General features: G+C 40.6%; 1 protein-coding gene across 1 annotated transcript in view; it reads left to right on the top strand.

Moving 5' to 3' along the window:
- The window catches only part of SORCS1 (sortilin related VPS10 domain containing receptor 1), a 545,549-nt gene that overhangs the window by 334,269 nt on the left and 189,600 nt on the right, over positions 1-21,680 (top strand). Inside the window, exon 4 of the mRNA XM_072995575.2 lies at positions 1,611-1,769. Coding sequence (XP_072851676.2) covers positions 1,611-1,769 — 159 coding nt within the window. The remainder of the gene's footprint in view (positions 1-1,610; positions 1,770-21,680) is intronic.

Below are 21,680 nucleotides of genomic sequence, written 5' to 3'. Positions count from 1 at the left end.
CGATAATTGGTTAGCAAAACAGGGGACCGATCATCACAAAGCGAAATTCCCCCATAGGGAACATCATTTTGCGATCGCTTTTGCAATTGCAAAATCTTCGTCGTGATGCGATTTCGTCGTCAAACAGAGCACTCGTAATGCGAGGCACCACTGTATGTTTAAATATACTTCTCTCCATTTGAGCATAATTGCCAGTTACGCTTTCTTTATCCATATGATTCTTGTACATCTTCGCTCATCTCTATGAAAAACAAGTGAAATGTGAAGGACCTTAATGGTACTCAGCTGGAGGATAAGGAGAATAATTACAATGTCCAGCTATTAAAGCAAATGAAGAAAATGTTGGATGGATTCTAATATTTGAGGTGCTCAGAGTGATATTTCCAACTCAGCACATCCAGAGCTAATACAGGTCTTACAGAATGAAATCCAAATATATGTGAAAAGCCTTATGTGTGAGAAAGAGACTGTTTCTGTGTAAGAGAATCCCAGTAGCTCAGTTTAGTCATTCAGTATCTAAGTGAGCTAACTGCATGTAGAAGGAAAGTGGGTGAGGCCCACCTCCTCCCTCATTCTTTTCCTCACATACTGTGACAGGTCTAAAGAGGGGAGACCTGAAAATACATGAAGACATTCCAAGTCAGTCAAACCCTCGATTCTCTCCTGTCAATTTGCTTGAGGAAAGCACCAACAGAGAGGCTAGCTTGCTTTGCTTGCTTGCACATTTAGCTCACCTGCTTACTGAACAACTGTGTGTGTGATGTTGAGGACATGTACATTTGTGAAGTGACTGAACAGGGGATAATCAGTAGTTGCTATTATCATTAAATCATCAATATTTATTCACAGCAATCACAGGTTCTGTATGTAGGGCTACCCCCCCCCCAAAAAAAAGAAAGAAAAAAGAAACCAGGAAAATGTGATTTGTGAATTCAAGGTACAGTATATATTAAAGCAGCAGGACAATGGCTTTCTGTTGTTTCCCACTTGAATACAGCTTCTCGCTGTGACTCTCACTCTTCCTTTTGTGCTTATATGATACTGCTAAAATGAATCGGAGGAGTTCCCTTTTGTTTTCTTAAATGACTTAGTGCTCTGTCTCTATGTTGGTATCTCTTTTGCTTCATTTTGTGAGTGGCAAAGTACATCCCTCAACCCACAGCCTGTTTCCTCAAATAAATGTGTCTTGATAGATTGTATATAATTCAAGACTGTTACACATTATCAGACTTAAAACACATGGCACATCTTACCTGATGGTATACGACCATGTGATTTTTTTTAAAAAAAAAATCTAATGTTCTGTAGCAACACTGATGGCAGTCCATCATAAGGCAGCGATGCCTTATGATGGACTGGATTATAGAGATATTTGGTGAAGTTTTGATGAGTAGGTTGTTTAGTTACTAAATCCCTTTCCCATAGGGAAGCTCACTTTTGTTTTGTTTCAGTTTATGTTTGCTACACTTGTGTTATTTTGCACAGCTGTGCGGACCACAAAAAGGAATAACCTTTCACAGAAGCGATTTCCTAGAGATTTAGAGGTTTTACCTTTTTTCTCCATCTTTTCTCATCCTAAACTCCTTTTGTCCTCTGGTTTATCCACACAGATTATGTTGCTTACTGACCCGGAGATTGAGAGCAGCCTCTTGATCAGTTCTGACGAAGGAGCCACCTATCAAAAGTACAGGCTGAACTTCTACATCCACAGCATGCTTTTCCACCCCAAGCGGGAGGACTGGATTCTGGCCTATAGTCAGGATCAAAAGGTAAGTGTATACTTACCTTCTTTGTTGGTGACATGCAGAGTTTGTAATGGTAATTTTTTAGTATATATCCCTAAACTTCTCAGCCACAGGGTGGATCCAAAACATGTAGTGTTTCCAAGTTCTGGCATAGTGTTTCTGTTAGTCAAGGACTTGGAGTTGCTTTGGAAAATGTTTTCTGTAACTGGCCTCCCTTTCCAGCAGGTAAAATGTTGAAAATCCCTGCTGTGTTGTAGTGAACAGGGTGGTAGTCTAGGATTCTGGTCATCCGGATTTGAATCCCTACTGAGCTATGGAAAAACATTGGGGGAGTTGGCACTAGTAAAACTACTGTAAATGTTTATCTTGAAAACATTATTAAGGTAAAGGTACAGGTTCCCCATGACAATTTTTGTCCAGTCGTGTTCGACTCTAGGGGGCCGTGCTCATCCCCATTTCCAAGCCACAGAGCCAGTGTTTTGTCCGAAGACAATCTTCCGTGGTCACATGGCCAGTGCGACTTAGACACAGAATGCTGTTACCTTCCCACCGAGGTGGTCCCTATTTATCTACTCGCATTTGCATGCTTTCAAACCACTAGGTTGGTGGGAGCTGGGACAAGTGATGGGTGCTCACTCCGTCACGTGGATTTGATCTTACAGCTGAAGATCTACAGACCTTACAGCACAGAGGCTTCTGCGGTTTAACTCGCAGCGCCACCACGTCCCTAACATTACAGTGTTGCCTTGCTTAATGATTGCCTTGTTAAACGACGAAACCTCTATACAATGACTGTTTTGTGATCGCAAAACAATGTTTTAATAGGCAAAATTCGCTTCCTGACAATCGGTTTCCTGCTTTGGGAACCGATTTTTCACTAGACGACGTTTTTAAAACAGCTGATCGGCAGCTTCAAAATGGCCACCTGCTGTGTAAAATGGCTCCCCGCTGTGTTTTTGGACGGATTCCTCACTTTACAGGCACCAAAAATGTCTGCCCCTATGGAGGATCTTCGCTGGACGGTGAGTTATTCAGCCCATTGGAATGCATTGAATGAGTTTTCAATGCGTTTCAATGGGATTTTTTATTTCGCTTAACGAGGATTTCATTCTACAGCGATTTTGCTGAAAGAGATTATCCTCGTTATGTGAGGCACCACTGTATTAGGTTCACTATAAGTCAGATGTGACTTGACTGCATATAAAGAACATGTAGCCCTGCAGATTTTTTGGGTATATGAGTTAACACATACAGTTATTACTGTATTCACATGAAGTTATGAAGCAACTAGTCATTTTATTCATAGATCATGGCCAAAATTCTCTTGAATAGTTACTGAAATGGTGTAACATTTGGAGGTAAATTGCCCCAGTTAAGACATCACCACAGACCGGTCTGTAGACTACAGAAAACCCACCCACCCACACAGACTGGTACCTACACAAAAATTCCAACCACCACCCACAACAAAAAAGAGGCATGATCAAAGCACTGGTAGACTGTGCAAATCGGAACAGTGAAGCTCAATTTCTCAGCACCAAACTCAACCATCCAAATCGGGCCCCACAGGCGAATGGCTATTCCAAGAATGAAATCAAAAGAGCCATCAAACCAAGAAAACAGCATCAAACTGAAGAGGAAAAACAGCCACCCACAAATAAAGCATTTCTGACATACATCAAAGGGGTCACGGACTACATGGGAAAACTTGAAAAACACAACCTACACAGTATTCAGACCCATCACAAAAAATACAACAAATGCTACGGTCAGCAAAGGACAAAAAGGACCCTCTCACCACTTCAGGAGTATACCGGAGACCTTGCAGTTGTGGCCAGGTATATATTGGAACCACAAAATGAAGCATTCACACCAGAATCAAAGAACATGAGAGACACTGCAGACTAAAACAACTGGAAAAATCAGCAGTAGCTGAACATGCCCTAAAACAAGCTGGACATGAAATTCTATTTCAAAATACTGAAGTTCTGGACAACACCAGCAATCATTATGTTAGACTGCACAGGGAAGCCATTGAAATCCATAAATATCAGCATAGCATCAACAAAAAAGAGGAAAGTCTGAAACTGAACAAGGCCTGGCTTCCAGTGCTGGAAAACACAGCCTGCAGAAGGTCTACAAACTCTACCCAGCCACAAGGGCCAGGGATCATTCACAAAAGAGACCAGCTAAAGACACCCATCAACCGCCTCCTCTCTCTATTAATTTATTTCATATGTTTTCCATCTTGTAGAATTGTTTAATTGTGTTATAATTTTTTCTTATATTTGTGTTGTATTGTATGTTGTAAGCCACCTAGAGTGGTCGCAATGACCAGATAGGAAGGGTATAAATAGAATAATAATTTTTTAAAAAACCACAGTGACAGATAATCTCTCCCACTTATCACAATACATCCACAACAAAAAACATGCTGATCGCTCTATTTCCTGAAAAGGACAAAAGCTGTTCCCACAGCTATAAATAATCAGCTATCCAACAAACAGCAACAGAGCATGGACAGAGTTCCTACTCCTGTCCTCTGAGGATGCCAGCCAGAGAGACTGGCGAAACGTCAGGAAGAACAACCTTCAGAACATGGCCAGAGAGCCTGAAAAACCCACAGCAGCCAAGAAGAGCTGTGTCAATATCTACAGTGATGCTTTCTATTCAGAACATTTGGGAAGTGTTAAAGCTGTTGGTTAACTAAGTTCAATCTAGTCTAGGAGGTATGAATTAAGTCTCTTTATATTGGTAGCTGAAAACATTTAATTCTTCAGGCGTCCCTAAACAACAGTTGCAGCCATGTTCAGCCTAGTGCTAATTCAATGGTATTGTGGGAGATGTAATTTCTTTCAGCTGTTATATCAGATCCTCATCTGTGAAGTTAAGCACATAGGGCGAAACATGGCATAACATTTGGCCCTCTAAATAGGTAAAACTAATAATTCAGAGCAAAGAGCCACACTTCTGTTCTTCTGCCTTCCTGCATTACATTCCTGGTGCCATATTAGTCAGTATACCCAGGAACTGAGATGTTGGAATCCAATGGATTTGAAGCAGAACTTTCAGCTCCCAACTGTAGTTTGTAAAATCTTCCATGTGTGAGGCACGAATGATAAAATAACTGAAGAATCAGTGACTATACTAAAATAAAATTGGTAGGCTTACAGTGGCTCTCAGCTGGGAACGAGAGGTATTATATATCTGTATCTATATCTTTTATAGAGGCTGAGCTGCTTGGCTGGGTTTCGTAAAATGGTGTCATGCCACTTAAAAGCAGAAAAGAAAGAAGACAGTCACCAAAGCTACAGAGAAAATTAGACATCACTTCTCAACAAGGAGAATCTAAAATGATTTTGTGAATGAAAAGAGAACCAGAGAAAATTCAGAATATATTCTGTTACTATGATTTCTCTCTCTCTCTCTCTCTTTTGGCCTTATCAAGAGAGAGGGGAAAAAACTTTCTATAGAACTTCCAGCCCAGCTTCCAAGTCAAGACATTGATAAAGATAACATCTAGGTCTAGCTTTGGAATGCTAGTCAGGGCCTGACTCTTAACAGAAGGATTAGGCTATTTAGATGAAGACATAAATCTGTCTCCCTTTTCTTTCCCAACTCTGGATGCCTCTCCAGTAGAAATGTAAATCCTCACCTATCCTTATTTTTTTCTTTGTGAGAAAGAGAAGCTGCATTTTTTTCTCCATGCCTGCATAACAGTAAGATCATTTATATTTCTTTCCATCAGAGTTCTCACATTTGAGAGTGTGATTCTTGCTCAATTGACATAAATTGCACAAAATGGCCATAAGGCTATCTTTTTACACAAACTTTCAAAGTACTGTATTTGTATAGGTTGTTCACATCTTTTGGACCAATCAGCCAGTCCTTCAGTGCTTGCTGGATATGCATACTTTCCATCAGAAATGGAAAAGACTATGGTTTATGCAGAGGTGTTTGCACCAATTATGGAAACCTTGACCAAAACCAAAAACACCAAAACAACCTTTCCAGAAAAGAACTCTCACAGATTCTAGCAGTTTCTCCAAAGGCTGTCTCAATATCTTGACATAGCCTGCCTCACCAAGAATGATTAAGTCCTTACATCTCTGCCTTTGAGTTCCATTAGATAACAAACTCAATTCACTGAGAAATATTTTATCAAGGTTAGCAACTTGTGGGTCTTACATGTTCCTCAGGTTCATTTCATGTACCTCTTATCCTAATGTCAAAAATCCCTTGTCAATTGAGGAACCATATCCTTTGGGGGAAAAAAAAGAAGAAGAAAAATCTTGCACATATTTGAGCCGTGCAAAGCACAGCTCTGCTATATGTATGATCAGTCTGCTGGGAGTGGGATCCCATTAGACATGGACTATTTATATTTGTATCCCTGGGGATACAAATACAAATAGTGGCACTACAGATGCCATGGAGGCCCATTCCCTCCCTCCAGAACTGGCTGGTCCGCTCACCATTCGCAGTGTGGTGCTTGGCTCTGTTGTCATCATGCCAATTGTGCAAAGAGTCTGGTTAGCTCTTCCCCGCCTCTCCACACAGCCAATCACTGCAGTGTGGAGGTGGAACAGGGATTCTCGTGGCTCAACTGATGACTGGTCTGCTGCATGGGGAAGCAGGGAAGAGCCAACAGGGCTGCTTTCGTGATTAGCGTGATGACAGCAACAACAGAGCTGAGTATTGTGCTGTGAACGGTGAGTGGACCAGTAGGTTCTGGGGGAAGGAAATTGATCTTCGTGGTGCCATTATTCATATTTATATCCCCAGGAATACAAACATAAATAACCCATATCTAGATCCTAGAGATTCCTATTTTCTGTTTTATAACATGGTGTAGGAATGCTTTCTGCCAAATAACAATCAGGATGTAAATCTCAGTGATTATGATGGAGGTAGGAGGCAATGTGAATTCACCAGACATTTGTATGGGAATAATAGCCATGTACCATCAAGTCAATTCTGATTTATGACAATCATTTCAGTACTTTCGAGGTAGAGAATACACATAAGCAATTTACTATTTCCTTCTTCTGAGGGTGGCCTGGAACTGTGACCTTACCCAAGGCCACACAGGCTGTCTGTAATTGCAGGAGGCACAGTGGAGAATCAAACTCCCAATTTCTGGCTCCACAGCCAGATTCCTAAACCACTGAGAGCTACACAGCCAATTTGTGTGGGAATAGAAGGCTTTCGTAAAATAGATGAATTTATACATTGGGATTGACAGAGAAATTGTTTCACCTGTTCAAACCAATATTTGCCAGAGAAATGAATGCAAGAAATGGAAAAGTGAGTATAGTTCTTCAAGTACAGCAGAAGCCATTAATGACACACTAATTCCAGCAGACCTAATATAAGCAGTAAATGTTGCCCATTAGAACCTCATCATTATCTTCTCAATGTCATGTTCCAAGTTTCTGTTAACATATACAGTGGTGCCTCACAAGATGATGTTAATTCATTCCGTGAAAAACGCTGTCTTGCGAAAACATCATCTTGCGAAACACAGTTCCCCATTGGAATGCACTGAAATCCATTTAATGCGTTCCAATGGGGAAAAAAGTCTTGCAAAGCATCAGTCTAAAAAAACCGTCTTGTGAAACACGGTTCTCCATTGGAATGCATTGAAATCTATTTAATGCGTTCCAATGTGAAGCATCGGTCTTTTTTTTAAAAAAAACCCATCTTGCGAAGCATAGACCCAAACATCATCTTGCAAAAATCGTCCATAGGAAAAACAGTCTTGCGAAGTGCAACAGCGATCGCAAAAACCCATCATCTTCCGGATTAATCATCCTGTGACGCAATAGCCTTGCGAGGCACCACTGTACTCCTGTTATGCTAGGCAATTTTATACCAGTAGAGGTGATAATTATGTCATTAAAATTAGCAACAGCAAATATATAAAACTATAGCATAAGTAACTTAGATTGCAGTCCTGTGCACCCTTGTCTATGTGTACATCCCAATGATCTATTGTATACTATTGTATGGGTAATTGTTCCTCCACCAACCAATAAGGAAAGAGGTGAGACACATGAAATGGGTTTCAGACCTGGATCTTAACTTTATTAACTATTTAATCCCCTAAACTGAGGTGGGGTTTAAGGTAGTCTGGGAACCGGAGGAGGTGGACCATCCAGTCCCCTTTTCAGCCCAGACCTTTGTCCCAGGGTCCTGGTGTACATCACCAGCCTTGCCCCAGCCAGCTCAGTTCGGAAGATATCCTTAGGTCCATCTCCAGTTACCCAAACTCCTTTGGTTCAATATAACAATTAGAAACTAGGCCCAAAACTCCTACCTGGCCCCATGAGTTGACCAGCTCTTCATTCTGGTTTAAAGAGAGGGCCATCCAGAAGCAGCATCTGAAGAGTCCAGTGCTGGTCTGGGGCAAACCTTTTTAACGCATCCCATCCCTCCCCCAACTCTGCCAAGGCTATGATACCTTTGCATTTTGCACCTACCCCATCTGTTCCTTCCCAGCAGCGGGAATCTGGAGGCTGCATTATTTTTTAATTGAATATTATTGTGTTTTTAATCTTACTCATAATTTAATTACAGTGGTGCCTCGACTTATGAACATCCCTGCTTACTACCATTTCAAGTTATGACCAGCTCCGGCCGCAAAATTTTGCTTCTAGTATTTGCGACTGGAGCTTCCACTTACGAACAGAAAAAGGCAGGAGAAAAGGCAGAAAATTCAAATTTCTAACTGTAGGTGGCGATGAGGCTGCTTCTTTGTAGTTCTTTTGCCCCAGCAATTAGAGAGAGTGTGTTGGAGGAGGCTTAGGACTGCCTCCTTCTGCTTCTGAGTGAGTGTGTGTGTGTTTGCAGGGAGGTTTTGGGCTGCCTGGTAAGGTAAGGTGCTGTTTTCTGCTTTTAAAAAACTGTTCTGGGTGTTTTTGCATTGTGGTTTTGAGCCTGGGGGGGTCTTATGTTTCTGTGCTGTGATGGGTCTTGGGGGGGGTTGTTTGTTTTTTGGTTCCCCCCATTTCCTATGGGTCTTGGGTTTTTTTGTTGCTTTTTGGAATGTTTTTTCCCATTTTTGATGGGTCTTGGGGGGTTTGTTTGTTTTTTGGGTTTCCCCCCCATTTCTGATGGGTTTGGAGGGGTTTTTGGCTTCCCCCCATTTCCGATGGGTCTTGTGGGGTTTGTTTGTTTGTTTTGACTTCCCCCCCATTTCCGATGGGTCTTGGAGGGTTTGGTTGCTTTTTTGGTTTTTTTTCCCAATTTCCTATGGATCCCTTGCTTTTTCCTTTGTTTTCTTTGCATTTCCTACCTGTCCCCTTTGTTCTCTGTGCATTTCTGATCTGCACTGTTTTTTTCTGTGCATTTCCAATGGGTCTTGCACACTTGATTGCTTTTCTTTTCTTTTTTCTCCTTTGGTCGGAAGGGAGTAATTGCGTTTCCAATGAGTCTTGCAGTGATTTTTTCCCCGTTTTTTTTTTCTTCATCCAGAACTGATTAATTGCATTTCAATTGATGCTTCAACTTACAACCATTTCAAGTTATGTCCATCTTCTGGATCGGTTTATAGTCATAAGTCGAGGCAGCACTATATTGTGAGCCACCTTGAGTCCCTTAATGGGAGAAAAGTGGACTGAAAATGAAATGAAACAAAGAAACAACAATCAAACTCAAATTACATTTAGTCAGTAATATGTAAGATTTTGCTACCCACATGAAACATGTAAATAAAGCTTTAGATGGTGTATGTGTGTTGGTGTGTGTGTCTGGGTAACTTTAATCTAAATGCACAACTGGTTGCCCAAATTAGGGCTATTGTTAAAAGTCTAGTAGCTTTTCAAGTGAACTGAAGAAATATACAGAGCTCTGTGTTTTAGTGTATCAAAAGGGTGCCATGCAATGTGGAGTCAGCATGTCAAAGCCAAATAAATTTGTCAGAGGCCTAAATCCAATTGTTGTTTTAGCTATAGTGGATTCATTAAATCATCTACTGAGAGTTAGAGGGTAACTACATTGGCAAATCATATAGGAACTGCTCCAGGACTGGGGCAGTCAGATTTGTATTATTACATGACATACAAGTCAGCCCAGAGTTTTCCTGCTCAATCTGATTTTGTTTCCCACCCACCCCTGAGGTCTCTTCTTCTTTTATACAGTGAATGCATTCTGATTGGCTCAGGCAGTATGATTGCTTGTGCCATTGCATACAGTTTGGCCTTTCTATGGAGGGATTTGTAGTCAGTCTATTTCATGACCTCCCAACTGGTTACACCAACAGTGAGGCAGGGGAGCAGATAGAAATAGGCTGTAGTTTAAATCCTCTTCTCCCCAAACATGGTGTCAGGTTTGCTTGTTTACTTCTTCCCTCCCCTTCCTTCACCATTTTCTTCTTCTTTTTTGTGTTTTGATGCTGTTGCACTAAGACATTTAGCAGACTAAAGGGGAAAAAGAAGCAGAGAGTCAGTAGAGAGCAGGGAGGAAATTGCTGATCAGCTACGTCTGAGCTTGTTATGGTAGGTCTGCTGTCACCATGCCTCCTGTAAATCTTAATGGCCGCAGCAGAGCTACCATAATGAGCTGCAAACAAGGCTGACTGCCAATTTCATCATTTCTTTCTAATGACTCCTGTGTGGTCAGCGTAGGTGCAACTTCGCTTCTGATCCATTTGCAGTTTTCCTACAATTTTCCTACATCTTAAGTCAATACTTGCATAAATCCCATTGATTGAAGGGAATTACTATGTTTGGGATGCTCCCCTGTTTGTAATGTACATGCAGTACAACTAGAAATGCATATTTCATGGATCCTAGCTGCTCAGACTTCATTATGTATGCGTATGAATATGTCAATCGTAGACAGTGTATTATATAGTAGCTCGAACCTCTAATTATAATTGTGGAGGCACAATTATACATTATCTCCTGCCTAGAAACTAATACTGTTAATCTACTGGTTGTTGTGGTTGATGTGTTGTGTTGCTTTGGATTGACCTTTTTATTGTGACTTTTTTTTTACTGATTCTGTAGTTCTTCTATTGTAATTTTGCCAGATTCAAAATATGCTGAAGTGCTTACTTATGCCTTTTACCCAAAAGCACAGTTTAAAATAGTAATTATAGGGTAAACCTTGTGGCATTCTGTTATCTCACTTTGGATAGGATTAGCTGGCTCCCAAGACAGAAAGAAACAGAAAAAAAGAGAGGTTAAAGCAAAAGTTTATGTTTGAAGGTGTATTTCAAAAAGTAAGATAATTTAGAGCCCAGAGCTACCCCTTTCCTCACTCAAAACATAGGCATTGGCACACACGTCTTGTCCCTTAACTTCCAGTATGCCACAGCCTATAAAGCTGTCACTGGTGATGTAGCAGAGTTGGTGGATTGGGTGTATAGTCCTATGGGAAATTAGATAATATTTTCTAATTCAGTTAATCTGTATTTGGAAGAAGGAAGGTTGTGAGTTAGCAGAGGTTACAAAATCAAAGGAGTCACCTCTTATATTTATCCCTTTTGTATGGGATAGAAGTCATGCTATATAAAAAAAGAAATAAAATAATTCCCTATTAAGAGAGAAACCCCTGCCAACAGGGCTGGTAAGCAATGTGTAGTCTGCTAAAAATCCGAGGAAGCAAGACAGACTGGAAGAAATGCAGAGGAGGGCAACAAGGGTGATCGGGGACTGGATCCTTCCTCATTGGATCTAATCCTATAAGGGAAGACTGAACTGGGCATGTTTAACCTTGAGAAAATAAAACTGAAGGGAGATATAGCACTCTTCAAATACTTGAAACATTGTCATACAAAAGGGGCAGTATGTGTTCTCAATCATTCCAGAGTGCCGAACACATAATGATAAGCTCAAGTTCAGGAAGCCAAATTTCCTTTCAATATCAGGAAAAATAACCTATTTAAAGCAGTAAGACAAAAGAACCCATTACCTCAAGTGGTGGTGAGCAATCTAAAGCTGAAGGCATTCAAAGGAAGTTAGACAGTCATCTGTCAGATATACTTTGATTTGGATTCCTGCATTGAGCAGGAGATTGGACTTGGTGGCCTTATACGCCCCTTCCAATTTCAATATGCTATGATTCTATAATACATGAACAGCACATTGATGCGCCCATGGTTTCAGTGAGGAGAGGGAATTGAACTGTGGTCTTCATTTCTTCACTTTGGGTGGTTTACTTTCAACCATGACTTTCTGGTTTAAAGCAAAAAGCTATCCCTTTGGGGAAATAATTTCCCTGTCAAGAAATAAACTCATGCCAGTAGTGCTGGTAAGCAATGTGTGAGAAATCCCAGGAAGCATTACAACCTCATAATAGTTTTAAATGCCCAACATGTAAAAGGGCACAGGTCTTTATTTATTGACAAAGTTAATCACTTTTTAAAAATAAATTTGGGATTGGAATAAGGTGGTCTTCCTATTGGTTGTGGCGAAGGGCAGAGGCTAACCTGACTCCATGACACTAGGTTTACAGCTTATTGACCAGAAAGTAAGAAGTTTTATTTTCTTCTCTGAGAGAAAAAAAGGTAGATATTTCCTTTTGTTGACTTGTTCTTTGTTTATGTTCTTTAGTCAAGGTTCAGCAATATGTACTATGGCTAGAATGTGTTTTTCTTTTAATTTGTCCATAAACTAGTGTACAAACAAGGTCATAAAGCATACCTTCAGAATGCATCCATCCATCTGTCAGTTTCTCAGTACACCTCACTAAATATTATGTTATGGGACATGCCTTAAAGTAAATCAAAGAAATAAACTAAATAGCAGTAGGAAATAAAATAACAACCTGCAATCTATTTTTTTAAAGAAAAAAATGAGCAGGTGAGCCAGGAGCAGACAACCAATGGTACTGAAAACAAAATTAAAGAATTTAGTCCTTGGAGGATCCTGAGGGGAAAGTGAAAATAAGACATCAAAATTCAATAGGATACATTTCAATGAAGGTATTGCAAACCTTAATGACAGTTGGCCTGGAACTAGTTTCAGTCTCAACTAGAGCGGTCAAACAAACAAACAAACAAACAAACAAACAAACAAACAAACAAACAAACAAACACACACACACACACACACACACACACACACACACACACACACACACACACCATAAATTGGGCCTTTCATGGTTTGTTTTGGGGCCCTTCAGGGAGACACTCCTGCACAAATGAAACAAAATGCTGAACTATTATTGGTATTGGTGATTCGCACGCTCAATAGCTTGTGTAATTTGGAATTCCAGGAGTGGTACAATGATCCCTGAACAAGTTAGATATGCCAAACTTTCAGAGGCTAAAGGGCGCTTTCCTGGGGGGACCTAATTTTGGGGCTATAACTTGGATGTCCCAAATCCAATCTTTGCCAGACTTGGAGGGGTAGGAAGCTGAAGACTTCCTGTGAGTTTGGCATCTCTAATTCATGTGGGGCTCTTTCTACCGCTCCTGGAATTCTCAAATAGCATGAACCATGAAACAGTTCATGAAAAGTTTATGAAGGTTCATGGTTCATGAATATTTTCCTGCTTCGTGCATTTCTCAACTGTAATTTCTAGACAAATAATTTTAGAGTTTGTCCAGTAACTTATTTATTTATTCATTCATTCGATTTCTACCTCACCCCCCTAGACAGCGTCTACTCGGGGCAGCTTACAAATATCATAAAATATCATTAAATATAATAAAACATCACAATCATAAAACATTTAAACAATAATAAAGTGTGATCAAGATAGGGAATGAAAGAACAGAAAGATAGATTTCAAGAATTGACAGGAGGGAAGGCCTGCCTGAAGAGCCACATCTTTAAATGGCTCTTGAAAACACCCAGTGAGTGTATAAAGACATCCAAGAATTAGAGTACTACATTACACCCATCCCTACCCTGGGTCCCCAAATGACTTTGGAATTTAATTCCCATCATACCTGATTATTGACTTTGTTAGCTGGAAACAATGAGACTTGTAGGCTAAGAAGAAGGCGCTCCTGTTCTTAGATGTCATGGTCCTACGCAAAACTGACCTCCGACTGGGACACAAGGTCTACAGAAAAACCAACCAAACAGACTGGTACCTACACAAAAATTCCAACCACCACCCACAGTAAAAAAGATGCATAATCAAAACACTGGTAGACTGTGCAAATCAGAACTGTGAAGCTCAGTTTCTCAGCACTGAACTCAATCATCTGAATTGGGCCCTAGAGGCAAATGGCTACTCCAAAAATGAAATCTCAAGAGCCATCAAACTAAGAAAACAACACCAAACTGAAGAAGAAAAACAGCCACCCACAAATAAAGTATTTCTGCCATACATCAAAGGGGTCACGGACTGCATGGGGAAATTTTTGAAAAAACACAACCTACAAACAATATTCAAGCTCACCACAAAAATGCAACAAATGTTATGGTCAGCAAAGGACAGAAGGGATCCCCTCACCACTGCAGGAGTATACCGGATACCTTGCAGTTGTGGCCAGGTATATATTGGAACCACAAAATGAAGCATCCACACCAGAATCAAAGAACATGAGAGACACTGCAAACTAAAACAACCAGAAAAATCTACAGTAGCTCAACATGCCCTAAAACAAACTGGACATGAAATTCTATTTCAAAATACTGTAATACTGGACAACACCAGCAATCATTACGTCAGAATGCACAGGGAAGCCATTGAAATCCACAAGCACCAGCAGAACTTCAACAAAAAAGGAAAGTTTGAAACTCAACAGAACTTGGCTCCCAGCTCTCATAAATACAGCGTGCAAAAGGTCAATGAACTCTACCCAGCCACAAGGACAGGGGATCACTACACACAAAAGACCAGCTAATGACGCCCATCAACCACAGTGACAGATAATCTCTCCTTCTTATCGCAACAATACACCCACAACAAGACACACTAATCACCCATCTACAGAAAAAGATAAAGGCCCACCTCACAGCCATAAATACTCCACTCCCAAGCCAACTACACCAGAGCACAGAGTGCTGTCCTCTGAAGATGCCGGCCACAGAGACTGGCAAAACATTAGGAAGAACAACCTTCAGAACACGGCCAAAGAGCCCAAAAAACACACAAAAATCATTAGATCCCGGCCATGAAAGCCTTCGTGAATACATTTGCCCATCAATTTCCCATCTTTCTATGAAGCCTTAATTTGTTACATCAAATGACTTCTTAACACAGGTAGGTTTGGAATGAATGTATTGAGTACCACATTATGACAGCCCTCCTGTGGCTAGGGTGACATAGAACATCTTTTGTATATCAGATAGAGTATATGCATGGACTCTTAGCTTTCCCAAAAAACAAACAAAAAATTTTCAACTGGTATCAGCTAATAATGGAGTTTCCATGTACAGAAGTAGTATCAGAATATTGGATCCTGGAGACAAACAATTCGATTCCTTAAAGCACCTTCAGTATATGAATGTGGGATATTGTGCTTCTGTTGTTGTTGTTTAATCATTTAGTCGTGTCCGACTCTTCATGACACTATGGACCAGAGCACACCAGGCCCTCCTGTCTTCCACTGCCTCCCGGAGTTGGGTCAAATTCATGTAGGTAGCTTCAATGACACTGTCCAACCACCTCATCCTCTGTCATCCCCTTCTCTTCTTGCCTTACACTTTTCCAACGTCAGGGTCTTTTCCAGGGAGTCTTCTCTTCTAATGAGATGGCCAAAGTATTGGAGCCTCAGTTTCAGGATCTGTCCTTCCAGTGAGCACTCAGGGTTGATTTTCTTTAGAATGGATAGGTTTGTTCTCCTTCCAGTCCAGGGGACTCTCAAGAGGCTTTTCCAACACCACAATTCGAAAGCATCAATTCTTTGGCAGTCAGCTTTCTTTATGGTCCAGCTCTCGCTTCCATACATCACTACATGAAAAACCATAGCTTTGACTATGCAGACTTTTGTTGGCAAGGCAATGTCTCTGCTTTTTAAGATGCTGTCAGGGTTTGTCATCACTTTCCTCCCAAGAAGCAGGTGCCTTTTAATTTCATGGCTGCTGTCACCATCTGCAGTGATCAGGGAGCCCAGGAAAATAAAATCTGTCACTGCCTCCATATCTTCCCCTTCTATTTGCCAGGAGGTGATGGGACCAGTGGCCATGATCTTAGTTTTTTTGATGTTGAGCTTCAGACCATTTTTGGGCTCTCCTCTTTCACCCTCATTACGAGGTTCTTTAATTCCTCCTCAATTTTTGCCATCAGAGTGGTATCATCTGCATATCGGAAGTTGTTGATATTTTTTCCAACAATCTTAATTCCAGTTTGGGATTCCTCCAGTACGGCCTTTTGCATGATCTATTCTGCATATAACTTAAATAAGCTGGGGGACAATATACAGCCTTGTCATAATTCTTTCTCTGTTTTGAACCAATCAGTTGTTCCATATCCAGTTCTAACTGTTGGTTCCTGTCCCATATACAGGTTTCTCAGGAGATAGACAAGGTGGTCAGGCACTCCCATTTCTTTAAGGACTTGCCATAGTTTGCTGTGGTCCACACAGTCAAAGGCTTTTACGTAGTCAATGAAGCAGAAGTAAATATTTTTCTGGAACTCCCTGGCTTTCTCCATAATGCAGCACATGTTAGCAATTTGGTCTCTAGTTCCTCTGCCCCTTTGGAATCCAGCAAGTACTTCTGGGAGTTCTTGGTCCACATACTGCTGAAGCCTACCTTGGAAGTTTTCTCTACTCACAGTTTAAAAAGCCAGGAAGTGGCCCAGTACTGTTGGACAATATTGTGCCTGCATTGCCAGTAGGAAAAAAGGATGCCAAGCTTTACATAGCAAAGGGCATCCTGAATGCTGACAACACCAATGGCAGCACTCAAGATGCTCTACAGCATACTGTCTTCTGCTCACTACCTTTCACAAAGTAACACATTACAACGTAAATTCCCAGAACCTGACTCCTCTTTTCATCAGTTAATCACTACTCACCCAAAGACAAAGCAATTGTCAGGGCTCTTTTTCAACAAGTGAGAATGGCATTGGACACAAGAGAGTTTCTCCATGCTTTTTAATTTGTTAGGTCTATCAGACAAGCCTTGGTTGAAGAAGATGAACTTAGTCCAACAATGTTTGTGTTTTGGGGGTATCTGTCACATGAGTCAGAGATCTGGGTGAAATTGGTATGCTTGCTGATATTCTTTACAATTCAGGAATGGGAGAAACATTTAAGAAGAGAATATACTGAGTAGTGAGAGAGGGCATAACATTGGATTTAAGAGAAGTATTTAAGAGGATTGATTGACCATTCTTCTACCTGTACATACTTAATGATCATTGTAAAGAATCCTAAGGAGACGTCACAGGAAAACTAATTGCTGGAATGTTAATCTTGGTACATTTGAAGTGACTGTTTTCCTCTAGACAGATATCTTCATGCTTTATCACTATCTGGGGTATCCATCAGGAATAAATAAATAGTACCTAGGTAGCCAGTGAAACATATTGATGACTTCTGTACTGTGTGACTGATTTCTTCATCCTGTTTTACAGTAAGTTCCTAGATTTTCTCAACCTTCTATTAGTTTTTCTACATTAATTAATCTTTAAACTACTGAAGAATTGAAGTTCGGAAGAATTGGCAATTAGAAGAGGAAAGGGAGGAAATAATAATTTTCTCATGGCCTTAGATCCTTAGGTAAGTGGGTGGAAGGAAGATGAAAGAAGGAAACTTTCCTATCCTTGTCCCCTGGCAGCCATCTGTGCTTCCCCAAAACATCTTTTGGAAGAGCCAGGGTCCCTGGAATAATATGACACATGGTTGGAAGGTTGCTGGGAAAAACCAAAATCACTCACAAGCAGTCACAACCTTCCCTCCATTCCATGGAGAGTTTTCTACAAACAGACATGTGAGGTTAGAGAAATGTGAAACATACTTCTGGTTAATTTCATGCTTGTGAGTTTTTCTGTTTCTCTGAAACTGGAGTAGAATAGATCAAACACACATATAATATTGTAGTGTATATTATTGCTCCACTTAGGAAATTCTTTCACAGACAAACTCACCATACTTTGAGATGATTCCTAGTCATTCCAACTCCAAGTTCAATTTCTGTGTTTGAAAATAGATGTATCTGCAGAAGAAAAGTCCCTACTTTCTTGTATGTTCTCCATATCAGCCTGAACTGATTTTTTTCCAGAGTTCTTGATTGTGTGGCAAATCTACACACAAGTAATAATCTCTCCCATGCATGCAATTATTTAGAAAACAGTCATAACTAATATAAACTCCCTCTTCATGAAGCACTTTTTCAGTTGTTCTTTCACTTTCTCTGTAACCAAGGAGACACTTTTTCTTTGCTCTCCCTTAAAACATTCCAGCTCTTTGTAAATTTAGATTTTAAAAATATTGACAAATGGACCTCATAGATCAAATTCCACTGAACCTGCATCCACCCATAGTGGCACAACAGGGAAGATGTGCTGCTGATTTGATATTATATTCCTGTCGCGCAGAACCTGTTATATCATCATGTAGCTGAAATCCAGTAGTAAGTCACAACTAGAACAGACCCATTGCATCAGTGGAGATTTGGTGAATCAACACTTATGGAAGTCCCACTGATTCAATGAGCCTACTCTTGTTGAGATTTACAGTGGACCCTCGATTTACGGACGGCTCAACTTACAGACTTTTCGAGTTACAGAATTCTCTGGATGCAAAATTTAGGTTCGACTTGCAGCCAGAGAATCGACCTACAGACCAGAAAAAAACCAAAATGGAACAAAAATGAAACAAATACGGCCGGTTACGGGATTAATCAGTTTTCAATGCATTGTAGGTCAATGGAGACTCGACCTACAGACTTTTCGACCTGCGGCCACTGTTCCAATACGGATTAAGTAAGTAGAGGGTCCACTGTACTATTAGATTTCAGCAAATGTGCAGAAACTCTCTGTGGCTGTTCACTGAAAGTCATTTCTGTATCTGTCCTTCTTCCCAGATAAGAGGGGATTGGCATTAGACTTTCAGAACTCAGTTTCTTTTGGGGCTGTGCTATCTCGCTTAATTGGAGCAGAGTCTGACACTAAGTTCAGTTATGGATATGTTGTTTTGCAAAAGGCAAAGCATGAAAGATTAGCGAAGTTGCCCTAAAATGATGTTCCAGTGAAGTATTCCAGGCAGATAATAAATTCCATATTGTAAACCAGGATGCTTCTTTTCTCTTGTAAAATCCTTTCCCTTGGAACACCACCAAAGCAGATGTGGGTGAAGCAAGATCCTCCAGATGTTGGGTTTCAGCATAGGTGAGGAATACTGGGAGTTGAAATCTAACAAAATCTGGAGGGCCACACTTCATCTGTGGCAAAGATTTTGCTGTCTCTGTCTCAACTGCTCCCCACACAACCTGCCCCTTTCTTTCACCATCAAAAACACCTCCTTGATGGATCTCATAGGAATGACTGAAAGTACTTTAGGGTCCCCTTAGATCTATTTCATCTCAAGAGCTCCATCCAGCACAGACAAATATATAATTGTGAGTCATGCCCTTTATTTGAAACCCTTCACATCAGAGACTACCTAATGTTGGCATTCTGTACAGGTCATGAATAGTAGATGACATGTTAAATAATAGTCGTGTGTGGCACTCCTGGAGAACAGCATGACCTATGTGCCAAATGGGAATAGAGTTTAGAGCCTATGAGAATCTAGGTCATAAAGATGTCAGTATAAAAGAGGCGCTTGAAATACAAATTTTCCTATAATACATGAAAGAGAGGAAAAGGGCGGGGGAGATGATAATTCTCAGGGGAACAAAGGCTATGTAACCTTGAGTTTTGTTCGTTTTCTGCTATGTATAAAATTTATTTTCTGTACTTAGAGTGAAAAGAAACAGGTTGAATTTTTTTTTAAAGAAAATGGCTCTGTGTCTAAAATTTCTTACTAAATTGTAATATGTTTTTAATTGCAGTTTCATTTAATAATGAAGGACGATCAAGCTTCAGTTTTCAAAGAAAATAGATGGTTGGGGTGGGGGCAGGGAAACCTGGATGAACAGATCAGATGTAAAAAAACCCCAAATCTTCTGACAAAAAAGCAGCGCTGTCTCCTTTCAAGTTGTAATGGAACCAATTGGGAAGAAAAATTGCTAGTGCCTTTTTCTGGCAGACAACACAAGCCTGATTGACATCACTGCCTCTTACTTCCAGTCCACCTAGTCTCTCCCGATCCATAATGCTACTACCCACATAGCAAATGTTTGGCAAAAGTCCCCAGTTAAGGACATTATATTTCATTTATCTGGTTTGTTAATTCACGCCATATTTGTGATGCTTGAGTTCTTACTAGATCTAACCTGACGTTCCACATTCTGTTTCACTGCCAAATCCATTTATATGTGCTTGCTCTGGGCTTTTCTTTCTTTCTTTTTTTAAACAACGTAGAATTAGCTCAAATGCCATTTCTATTTCACAGTGAGCCTCACTCTGTTGGTAATAATTCCTCATTCACTGTAGTCTCTTATGTAAAATAGTGGATAAATCCCACAACCAAACTGAGTGTGGGAAAAAGTTACGTTACTGAGCATTGCCTTCCCAACGATACTCCTATAACTGCCACTGCTTTTTTAAAATGTAAGTTATATGTAATTTTGGTTCATTTTTTTGTAATTTTGTGCAATCAATTCCCCTCCAATTTATGGTGATCTTATGAATGAGTCATCTCCAAAATGTCCTGTCCTCAAATAACTACTCAGCTCTTGTAAACTCATGTCCATGTCTTCCATTAGGGAGCCAATTTTGTATTTGTATTCCTCTTTTCTTGATGTCTTCTACCTTTCTCAGCATTATTGTCTTTTCCAGAGAATCCTGCCTTCTCATGATGTGCCCAAAGTAGCACAGCACAAGTCTCAACATTTTTGCCTCCAGAGATAGTTCAGGCTTGATTTGATCTAGGACTCACTTACTGGTCATTGCCCCACCAGCCTCAAATAAAGAGGTGAAACACAGTGATGGGTAGAAAACTATTTAATTTCTAACTTCCCATAAAACAGAATTCTTGTTCAGAGCTTGAGATCCCACCTGATCTCTGCTCCCACCTTACAAGGGCAAGTTCCAAGACCTGCAGTTGTGTTGTCCTACAAGTCGGTCCAGCCCTGGCCCGCCAAGTATCAGATAACCTCCTGGGCCACTGGCCACCAAGCCTAGTGACCTTGGTTGGCCCATAGAGGTCTCCCATGTGTCTCCTATCCTGGCAGCATAATCTTGGGACATTGGATAAGCTAGCACCCACCTGGTATCTCTTGGGAACTCACCAAAAACAAATTCCTTTCTGCGTGACTCACCAGTGTGATCTATTTAATAATGATCTATTTAATAAGTGCCCTCAATATCTGTGGGTGAAACAGTATGGGATAGACAAAAAGACCCTGGGGCACAAGGTGATCAACAAGTCTCATACCAGGTCCACAGAGTGGGCAGGTCACACAATGCTAGGAAGAGGCTGAGGCTGGGCTAGGGCCACCTTAAATAATACATGCTGGCCTCACCACCAATCAGCCATGTGAGGAGTGGCTATGCTCCCTGGCTTCTCCTGCTTCCAGGCAGTTGGGCAAAGAGCCCCTGCTCTCACAGCTCCATAATTCAGTGGAAGCTATTCTGGCAGTCCAGAGTATCTGCAAAGTGGCACCACATTTCAAACGAAATATTTTTCCCCCAGTCAGTTCTCTTAACTGGGTAGCTATCATACGTATACATGGTGATCAGAAATACAACAGTATGGATGATTGTGGTCTTGATCTCCTTACATTTCATGATCTTTTCTAATTCCTTCATTGCTGCCCTTCTGATTCCCAGTCTTCTTCTGATTTCTTGGCTGCAGTCTTCATTAGAATTGATGATCAAGCCATAGGATGCAAAATTTATAACTGTTTCAATTTCTTCATTGCCAGCATTAAAGTTGAGCATTTCTTCTGTAGGGATGATTTTTGTCTTCTTAAC

Source organism: Pogona vitticeps, chromosome 3, assembly GCF_051106095.1.
Source record: "Pogona vitticeps strain Pit_001003342236 chromosome 3, PviZW2.1, whole genome shotgun sequence".
In the NCBI taxonomy this organism is placed as follows: Eukaryota; Metazoa; Chordata; class Lepidosauria; order Squamata; family Agamidae; genus Pogona; species Pogona vitticeps.
This window is presented reverse-complemented; position numbering and strand designations above follow the sequence as displayed.